The sequence below is a fragment of the Psammomys obesus genome, unplaced genomic scaffold (assembly GCF_907164565.1).
Source record: "Psammomys obesus unplaced genomic scaffold, mPsaObe1.curated_primary_1811, whole genome shotgun sequence".
Lineage (NCBI taxonomy): Eukaryota > Metazoa > Chordata > Mammalia > Rodentia > Muridae > Psammomys > Psammomys obesus.
This window is the reverse complement of record NW_026585895.1, coordinates 5,263,068-5,274,041: the sequence shown is the minus strand read 5'-3', so window position 1 is coordinate 5,274,041 and position 10,974 is coordinate 5,263,068. Positions and strand designations below refer to the sequence as shown.

At 40.0% G+C, this 10,974-nt stretch overlaps 1 protein-coding gene across 2 annotated transcripts in view; it reads right to left on the bottom strand.

Annotated features, from left to right (window-relative positions):
- Positions 1-461: 461 nt before the first annotated feature.
- The window catches only part of Pde1a (phosphodiesterase 1A), a 261,678-nt gene continuing 251,165 nt past the window's right edge, over positions 462-10,974 (bottom strand). For both annotated transcript variants that reach the window (XM_055600525.1, XM_055600526.1), the window contains 2 exons: positions 2,810-2,926; positions 462-1,204 (listed from right to left, as the gene is read on the bottom strand). In XM_055600525.1, coding sequence (XP_055456500.1) covers positions 2,853-2,926 — 74 coding nt within the window. In that variant the 3' untranslated portion in view covers positions 462-1,204; positions 2,810-2,852. The remainder of the gene's footprint in view (positions 1,205-2,809; positions 2,927-10,974) is intronic.

Below are 10,974 nucleotides of genomic sequence, written 5' to 3'. Positions count from 1 at the left end.
GGTGGGCCAACCCCTCTGCGCATCACCTAACTGACGGCTGCTCTCGATTTTCTCCACCCAAAGTTCACTTTCCCAGAGGCTCACAGTCCCTGAAAGGTATGTACAGAGAAAAAGCTACAACATCTAATTGGGCTTGACCATTCTTGTTAGCTAAAAACAGGAAAAGGCCGTTGGGTCAGGGAAAGGCTTCACACATGCTCAGGCAAAACAAGGCAAAGAAGCAGGACCTCTGAGGGGTGTGGTTCATTTCTGTTCAGAAAAATTAAGGAGTCACATCAAATAATGTTATCTATACAGAAAAGTGTGGGTTTCCATTTCCATATACACCTCTAAGCATGAGTACACACACCTACACCACACACACACACACACACACACACACACACACACACACACACACACGTACCTCTTACGCCTCAGGGCCCCAGCCTGTGATTTATTTTATATCCTACTGGGAACAATATCGCAGAAGGAAAATTCTGGTTTTCTTTCAAGTGCTCATCTCCTGCAGTGGCCCATGCTCCTGGTTACTGACCACATACAGACCGGTTCTACATTAGTGCCTAAAGCCACAGGGATGGCTGCAGGATGGTGCCGCTGGCTCCGGGGGAGGGGCGCTGCGGTTGCCCTGCTGGAGAGGCAGAGAGGCCTGCATCCCAGCCCTGTGCAGCGGCTCCCACAAACTGCTCTTGCTCAGACTTCAGGAACAACTTCCCCACAGCCTCGGTTCTTATTCTGTTCCCACACATTTAAAACAAGAGACAGTCTTACCAGCCCAGCACTGCAAGAAAACTCAGTTTTCCATCATTTTGTTTTGGCTTTCTTTTACTTTTCTTGTTTATTTTTGTCTGTCTCTTTTTTTTTTTAAATTCCGTTGTAGCAGCAGACTGAGGAACACAGTGCAAGAAGTACATTGAAAAGTGTCTTCTGCAACAAGTGAAAAGCGATGAAAACTTGAAACTGTCCAGTTTTCAGTCCTAAAGCTTTCTCTGACTCGACTGAAGATGGCCGAATCATGGAGGGAAAACAACAGCAAAACAGTGGACAGAATCCTAATGACAGCTCTCCGGTATCTTTGCCCAGTTATTAGATTGAATTTTATGCTCTTATTCCTTACAGATGAGTTCACTAAAATGGCCTGCGCCAACTATAATTTTTTAGAAAGTCAAGGGCTTTGCATGTTTTTCATGCTGCTTTCATTTTCCTGAAATAAAAATCAAATGAAAATTAGATCAGGGAAGGGATGAGAAGGTAAGCTTGGGTAGATGTTGATTAGAAGATACAAACTTTCAGTTATATCACAATAATAAACTCAAAATACATATTTACAAGATACAGTAGATAATAGCGTATTGTGTTCTTGAAAGTTGCTGAGCTCGGCTGTTCACCGGCCACCAGTGTGCCAAGTGCGGGAGGCCACACCTCCAGCATTTTGTTCACTTTAGCCACCCCTGAAGACGACAGGCTCCAAACATGTCACATTTGATAAACACAGGTTTGGGCAACTACAAAGAAGAAAATGGAGAATATCACCTAGGTGCTAGCTACATGGCAGTTTCACATGGGATTTACACTCTCTCCCGGAAATAAGAGATTTACCATTGTGAACTGCAATGGTTTGGCTAAATTACAATCCCTTCCTAGCTCTGCTTTGTATGTCTGTGTTTGCACAGTTCTCAGTTCCATACACGGAAAAGTTATTGCAGGAACCACACTGGTGACTTGTATTCCCTACATACGTGTTGAGAGAAATGTTCAGAAATTGCTGGGCCGTGCAGTTTTCTGCTTCTTTTGTGGTGATGTGATATGTAATAAAGCCTGGGTTGCTAACACACTCTCCCGGAAGTAAGAGTTTTACCATTAGGAACAGCAGTTCGCATCCACCTGAAATGCCCAGGATCTCTAGAGGTGACAAATGCGCCATCTGTATGGAATGTGTGGACAGTCGTTACGACTGAATCTACCGATGTTAAATATAAAGATGAGTGTGGGATGCTGACGCACCACTTGGTGACGTGATTTACTTCCAAACTTCAAGTATAAAAAGGAATCATGGGCAACAGGGGATACTAGACGTAGCATATATAAGATGTCCACACGTGAGAGTCTTTCCCAAATACCGAAGAATCACCATAAAAGCCAAATCACATTTAACGCTCTCATACTGGCATCCGAAGGAGCGATGACAACAGCTCAAGGGCATGGAATGGCGCCTCCGGCATCGTCCCTTGCCCCGGCTCCTCAACCAACGTAATATTCCTCATAACACTCGGGGTTTGCTTCACATGCATTTTGTAAAATTCAAGGCATCTGTGCTATATGCACCCTCCTTTCTAACTGACTGTTCACCCCATGCCTTTCCAAGGCAGTAGTTCTGTTTGAATGGACACTAATGTTAATATATCACCCCATTAAGCCTTCATATTTCTAGAGCTTCACTTCTAGGGTTATCAGTCTGGCAGACAGAAAAATTCCAGGGGACATTTCTAAAAACAAGTGCCAGATTGTCCACAGATCTCCAGCAAACATGATACTTGTGTTATTAATAGTTCCCATACATCTTAGAAAATGCAAGTCTCCCTCTTCTCCCACTGTAAGGATTTCTTCTGGAATCTTTTCAATAAACCCTATAAAATATGATTTATTGTGCTAAAAGCATTAAATTGTAATCTTAGTAAATAAAGTTTAGTTGACAAAAAAGCATATTTAAAAAAATAGCAGAATATTTAAATAAAGTCCTTTGTCTCTAAAGGTGTTACATAAACAATTCAGTTTAGGAATTAGGTTCTTGTCTCGAAGGCAAAATTACCTCTTATGTTTAAAACAACTGAACTCTTAAGGTTTGTTCAGATCTACGGGTGTGTGTCAGCACACTTTTCTTCACTACTTCCTAAGTCTTCTGAATTCTCATGAAGATCAAGTTCACCTAAAAAACATCAAATAGAAAACAGGTAAAACAAAATTGGCCTTTGGGAAAGAATTAATATTCCTAGGAGACAGCAATGTGTAAAATGTTGAAGGCTGTATTTTATCGTGGTTCTGTAAAACATCTCTCCAAAGATGGAGCATTTTTCTTTGCAGCCTAGGGGATTACAGATCACAACAACACATCTTCTCATGACTGCTTAACCTTTGACCTTGCAGCTTAGTCTGCAAACACAGAAATGAATGTATGACTCACACGGGACAGCATGGTTTTCCTGAATATTTTTTTTACTGAAACTAAGTTTAAACAAATCCCCTAATGACCAGTGTCTTTAATCATGTACTGATTAACCGCTATGAATGTAAAACAAATTAGAACGAATATGAGAGAAAAGTAATGTTTCAGATAAAGTAATATGCCAAAACACATTAATATAATTTATAGTCTTAGAGCTTTATATAAACAGGTTTATATAAACTCTGAAGATAAGGAAAGCAATTAGTGCGGAAAATGTTCCGATGCTTCCTAAGACAATGAAGAGAACTGATCAAAAATTGAATAATAAAGTTTCAAATAAACATAAAGGGAGATCCAAGTGCCTCCTGGACCAGTACCAGCACAACTCAGTTACACTCGTTAGACCAGGCAGGTATGGAGGCTGACTCTTGTGCGTGAGTGGGTGATTTGTTCAGATATGTCTCACTAAGGACCATGCCTAGAGACTCACCCCAGCCTGCTGACAGAACAAGAATATCTGGCTGCCTTTCCACCTCCCAGAAACTTGCCTTTACAATCCAGCTCTTGTTCCATTCAAATATGTTCACATGCAACCCTCCTGAGGCATTTGTTCCCATAATGCTCTGGGGGGAAATCTCAAACCTACACAGTCTTCTCCACATTGGCTCACATAACTCTCTCAGGTAGGATTATATTCCATTCCCAATGTTCTAAGCTACAAGCTTTCTCTTCTCAGGGAAATTCTCTTCCACTGATTTGGGGGAGAAAGAGGCAGTTCTACATCTCCACTCTAGGGACTCTTACTGGAATTTTCTTTATAAACACTTTTCTATTTCCAGCAACTAATATTTCATTTATTTGAACTCAAACTAAAAAGCATATAATAGGTTATGAATCTTCTTCAACACTGATCATCACAGTTTGGTTTTTTCTTTGACATTTATCATCTTTGAGCCTTGGTTTAAATTTAATATCCTGTTATTTAAGACCAGATTAGAAACTAACAAAACACACTTTACTAGAAAAGAACAAATGACAGAGATAAAAATGTTACTAAAAGAAAGTAACACAAACATTTATCCCATTTGGAGAGAACTTTTTACAATGGGTAAAGGACACTAAAATGTACTTAATCCAATAATTTTATTTCTAGTGAAATATTATCAGTCTGGAAAAATAGAAGAATTAAATAATAAAATAGAAATAACTGAAAAATAAATCTCAAAATGATATACGAATGACATCTTAGAGTAATTCTGTAAGTACAATTAGAAAAGCAGTAGGTATTTTGACTAAGTGTGCAGTTCTGCAGAAGCAAGAGTAATCCTTGTTTCAAACTGTGAGGTCTGGTATTTTCAAGTACACACATACAGTCTTGCCAAGTGAGTTCATAGACGCTGGGTTATTCATAAAAATTAAAGATCTCACCTATCAAAAGCACACTATTTTACATACATCTTTAGATGTAGACACCTTTGTAATTAATTTGGAAATGTCATGTGTAAGTCACTTTAGGCTCATAATCTTGACATCATCCTTTCAGAACTGGATGTAATGGATCTTGGAAAACATCCATGGAATCCAAACTTTCCAACTTTTCTAATACAATCTAGGCCCTCCCTTTAGTCTGATCAAATGTATGTTCTTTTTTTTTTTTTTTTTTCAAAATAAAACTTGTAAACAAAATACCTTCAATCAGAAAGAATTCCACTTACACCGCAATGCAATATTAGTATAGCAAGGGGATCTTCTTGACACACAGTGGTACTGCATGTTCAGCTCTGGTGATTCTGTGAATGACAAGGACTAACGACATGTCAATTCTATAAATGATTTTGAAGTAATAATGGCCTCAGATTAAACTTCAGTGTATTCCACGAAATATATTATGAAAATGTCTATAGTTCCTGGTTATGAAAAAATGCTACTAACAATAACATGTAATGTAGCCTGCAAATGATACGTGTGATGGTTTGATTAAAAGCTAGGAAAAATAATCTTCCGTAAGATTCACGCATAGGACTCTAGGTTAAAATATCTTCTCTGTAAAGTTACTCTGCATGGGTGGATACAGCTTTTTTTGGAAGCCATAGGTTGTTAAATGAACATCCCAATGCAAGTGTTGGCATTATACCTTGAGGTTTTGGTTGGAGAAGTTCTTAAACGATTCAGGTAATTGTCACTGCAGTTAGTTTTCCACCATAACTGTATTGTAAGATCTTACTGATGAAAATGGTACCCAGTCTTGTAGGGTGGGAAAGACCACCTGCAACTCAGACGGTAGCTCTTTCTTTCATGGACAGTGTGCATAGTACTAAAAGATTCTGCACAGGCTGATGGTGAAAGGTAATCATCAATAATCTTATTTGTCTGTAGACCATTGTGCTACATTAATGACCAGGCAGGATGTCCTAACTGAAGCAATAGTGGCATGTTATTACAATGGGAACCAATCATTTTATGATTGCAGTTAAGGCCCACTCCACAGAAATGAATTCATGTCTGGAACTATTGGTGAAATATGTAGATTTCATGGAACCCAGTTCAGTTAGCATAGTCACTTCTTGGTGTATTCACAGTATGATAGCATTATTGGAAATAGTAAAAGGGATGTTTGGACAAAGCAGAGCACTGGGATGTGCGCTGTGGTCATGTAGTTTTCCAGCTTCCTGTCTTTGCTCTTACTAGACATGAAGTGGTCATGCCGCTATATAGTCCATATTTTGAATTAACTCAGCCCAAAGTAATGATTCAACTAACCTTGGACTAAAATTGCTGAAATAATGAGTCAATAACTTTTTTCTTTTTCTTTTTAAATACGGAAGTGAAACACTGACTGACAAACAAACAAACCCACTGGTATCTGAGAAGGGGACGCAGGGCTTTAACTCTTCCTACCATTGACAGTCTGAAGTATTTAGCACTGGTTTGTAAGGGCGGGTCTGGAACTCTGCAGAACTATGAAGTGGAAAAGAGGTATGGTGTTATAGGCAGAGCACCGTTGTGAGAGATTCTAGTGGGAAAACGCTAACTGGAATAAAGAATGTAGAAGCTACTCATGAGGAGCTTTCAGATAGAAATGAATGTTCTTTGGTGAGTTGTACCGAAGACTGTTTACTCGGGATACACTGGGAAGAACTTGTCTGCATTCAGGCCGTGCCCAAATACTTTGCAGGAAATTAACTCTAAAAGAAACAGAAGAAATTTCAATGCATTTAGCCCATAGTTTAAATACTGCTAGGTGCTTTTCGCCACTTTACAATGAAAATTGGGAACAAAAGGAAAATATGAAGGGTTAGAAAACTTGAAATTTCCCCAGGAAATGAATGTTTTTAAAGTTGGAATCAAGAAAGATGTGGTTGTTAAAGAGATAGTGAAACTAGAAAGAAGCCAAAGAGCTTGATATGTCACTGAGCGGCAGGGTGTGGAACTCATGTATCTGAGGCCCTAGGTCCAATCCTCAGCATGGAGAGAAGAATGAAAAAGAGATGGAGGAAAAGGAAGAATAAGGATAAGAATAACCCATAACTCACCACAACCAAATATTTCCTATGGAGTCAAAGATACAGAAATTATATCTTGAGCAAGGTCAAAGGTCTAAAGGCATGAACTGAATTAAAGAACTAATTGACCATGCTGGAGTGCTCTGCTCACACAGAGTAGCCCAAGGATATGTCTCCCTGTCCTTATCACTCAGGTACTCCGAAACTTCTGCAGATGTGGTCTATGGGGTCCTCCTCCGTGCCTGAGCTCACAGCAAGTCTCGACATTGTGCATGTGGAGCTAGCTTTGCAGGCATGCAGAGTAAAGAGGAGGGTCAGGAAGCTTGGGGTTCGGCGGGTGCATGCAGTGTGTGGCATGGTTGAAGTCCTTGTGAGTCTGTCCTCACGCAGACCGTCTGAAGGTGTTTGTGAGTCCGTCCTCACGCAGACCGTCTGAAGGTGTGAGAATGAAGCTGAGCATGCTTTAAAGATTGTTGGACGTTAGGAGTGTCGGGAACACGGGACATATGCTGAGGAACTTTTAGGCCACGGAAGTTAGTAGAGCCAGTCCTAAAGAGAGGCCATATTACCAACAGTACAAGAACAGGGCCTTGTGCATTTAAATGTATGCCTCAGATACTGCATAGAAAGCTAAAGAATTTTGATTTTTTTTCTGTTAGATTTTGGACTTGCTGTGGTCTTAGCCCCCCGTCTTATCCCTAATTCAACATTATTTTGGAATGGCAATATTTACTCCATGTCATTGAATATTGGAGGCATGTAAGCTTCTTTTTAATTTTTATAGGAACTAATGGTAAAGTTTGTCCTGACTCTTTAAGGAGCCAGCCAGCCATGGGCTGAACATCTGAAACTGAGCCAAAACAAATTCTTCTTTGAAATTATTTTCTCTGACATTTTGTCACAGAGACAAGAAACCAGAATAACACAAATACATTTCACAAAGTGTTATTTAAGTTTCCGGTCAATACATTCTAAATGCTCCAACCACTGAGCTATGGAGGGTAACCAGGGGCCTGTAATATCTGAGGGTCTATGAGATCCCACTGATGAACAACTCAAGAAGAGGTAATCCTTTCTTGTGGGGTTTTCTATGGCTCTCTCAGAAAGGCCCTAGTGTTAGCTGTCCCTACTCCATGCCCTCCTTTACTCGCCCCTGCACTTGATTCTTACTGCTCCATTATTCCTCTTTCTTCCTTTCTATCACGGTGTTCTACCTCCCCTCCTGGGGAAGATCACGCACCCCATAGCCTCTTATTTGCTCCCTAACCTCTATGGGTATTTCAAGTTCTGGCGTCCACACGTAAGAAAAAGCACGTGAAGTCTGTTGTGACGGGTCTGGTTTACTTCACTCAGAATGATTGTTTACAGTTCCATCCAGTTGCCTGCAAGTTCATAATTTCATTTTTCTTAACAGTGGCACAATATCTCTTTTGTAAGTGTATCACATGTTCACGATCCAGTAGAGGGATATCTACACTATTCCCGCTACCTGGGCATTTGAATAGAGCAGCAAGGGACATGTGAGAGCAAGCATCTCTGTAACGGAGTATAGAGTCCTTTCAGAATATGCCCAGCTGTTGTATTTTGAAGAGCCTCCATGCTGGTTTCTATAATGGCTTCACTAGTTCACAACCCACAGGAGCATGAACTCACAAAAATTGTGTCAATGTGAAAAAAAAAAAAAAACTTTATGAGCTCAAGCAAGAAAAATATCCTGGCATGAGGAGAAAAGAGGTTGACACAAAGTCCCACCCTTAGCCTGTGTGTTTTTGGCATTTGATAGCAGTTGAAAAAGAGGTGCCAGTTTTCTTTAGGGGTGTGATCCCCGGAAGGTCAACCCCAGTCCAGAGAAGGGTGGGCGCAGACCCAAGAATGTGCAGGCAACACATGTTGGGGTGGGTGTGTGACTTTTATTGGAATAAAATGTTAGGATAAAAATTGAGCTTGAATGATGTGCTATTTTTTTATCCTTTCTTTACCTTTTATAGGTAAAGCAGTAGCTTGTGTACCTAGTTTTCTGTACATTCATCCAATCCTGTTTCAAGAATTGACACTTGAAAATAATAATGTGCACTTCATAAAACATTGTGGCTGTGCTGAAAGTACTCGAACTGAATTTTCTATTTAAATTTCAGTTTGGTAAATAAACAGACCTTCTGTTGCTTTTAATAACAACAAAAATCCCCAGTGATAACAGTGTAGAAATCTGCATCTGTGCCTGAATGGAGACTGGTGACATAACTAAACTTGGTTTTGTAGCAGACAATCCTGAAAGGGAAAACCACATGTCATTCCAAGCAGGAGCCGTGGAATCTTGTTCTCCTATACATGGAGAAGAGCTGGAAATGAAGCAGAAACCTAGGAATCACATCTTTGATGTGAGAGACACAGGAGAATCAGGCAAACATCATTTCCTAATGCCTATATGCTGCCACTTTTTTCATTTAAAAAGCAATATATATAATATATATCGTACACGTGATGGATTTGATTTCATGAGGCACTTCATAAAATATAATGTCACTACCATAAGAACCATTTCCCAAATTGCTGTACTTAAACAATGTCAGAATGTAAAATCCAATGATCAGGTCACATCTGTAACCTTTTTATAGACAGCCTATGGCACTTAATTTTCCGTAGTTCTGGGTTCATATATTTTAAAGTTTGTACATATATATTCTATTTCTATTATAAATAATTATTATTAATAATCAAAAATTAATGCATTTTTGCTCTCTGTATTTATTTAGCAGGGGCTTGGAGAGGTCACAGACAACTTTCAGGAGCCGGGTCTTTCCCCCCACTATGTGGGTTCTGTCTGGGGATCACACTCCAGTCATCAGGCTTGGTAGGACGTGCCTTTACCCACTGGGTCAGCTGAACAGCCCTGGATTCCTGTATTCATGCAGTGCCTAGGTGGGCATAAGAATGACATAGTTAAATTTTAAATTCAGGGGTGTGTAAGAGGACTCAATACACGGCAGCCTTTCTAGCCTAAGTTCTTAACGAAATCTACTTATACTTTAACACAAATGTGTCAGTTAAGTCACCTTTGTAAGAGGCACAAAGGTCTTACACAGACGTCTAAGAATGACATGTTAGCATTAGTAATCACAGCAGCAACAAGGACAGAATCACAGAGAATATTCATTGCACGCAAGTGTCCAGGCTGATCTGGAGCTACGATGTATTCAAATGTTGATTGCTTGCCCCCCCCCCCAAGATCCTTACAAGCAAATTCTCACATATCCAAAATGACAAGCTATAAGCCTTGTCTCCCAAATTACTAGGAAGAGAGGGGAAGGTGAAGGGCCAGGTTGCCACGGGTTCTCCTGAACCAGGAACACGTGGCCTAGTGCAGCCTGTCCTGAGGACTGGCCTTATGAAGCAGGGACGGCCCCGACTGGAACAAGTGCAAGTATTCATGGGGTCTTGGGGTGAGAAATAGACAGGATAGCTTAGAGGGTTTAATATCTGCCTAGCTCCTGTTCATTTAGGCTTATTAAAATCTAACAAGTCTTTTATTTATAAAATAGCGGGTTAAGAAATAACTGCCACTGAATTAACAACCAGCTTTAACTAACATTAACAAAATAAGCCACCCCACATCACCCAAGTCTGTGCTGAGCAAAGTACCTGTCTTTACACTTAATCATCAGTGTCATCTTATACACAGTCTTATTTGTATGGGGAAGATCTGGGCCTTCCACTCCAGAGCTACCTGCTGCTTCAGGAACCTGAAGATGTGGGTCACACAGGCTGACTCCCTGGCCCAAGGATGTAAGTTTACACTAATTTGAAAGAGCAAGAAAATTCTTAGTGGTCTGGAAAAACATAATTAAGTTTCAAGATGAGAGGTACGAAATAAGTGTGATAATTTTTATTCCCATGCTAAGAAAATCTAAAAAGATTTCAAACTCAGTTCTCTAGGCGTGATGGAGCTGTTTGACATCAAATTTGAGCAGCGTTCTGTTACAAACAAAAACAATGAAACAAAAAACAAAAAAAAAAAAAAAAAAAAAAACAGAATTTTCTTTTCATTAATGCCCCTGGCTATAAATACTGTAGAAAAGATTAGCTAGCAAGAACTCAAAAAACAAACAAACAACCCCCCCAACAAAACAAACAAAAAAGCCCCACACTCGTCCTATGCCAATGAGAATTTTAAAGTAAAGAGATAACTAATGTGTGGAAAAGAAGTCACAGGACATCTGCTATATTTTTGTAGAGGGTCTGGGCTGGATGGGAAAGGGAGGAAGGGAAGGAGAGTGAGAGAGAGTGTGGATGGGACTGTGAGGGGAGGAG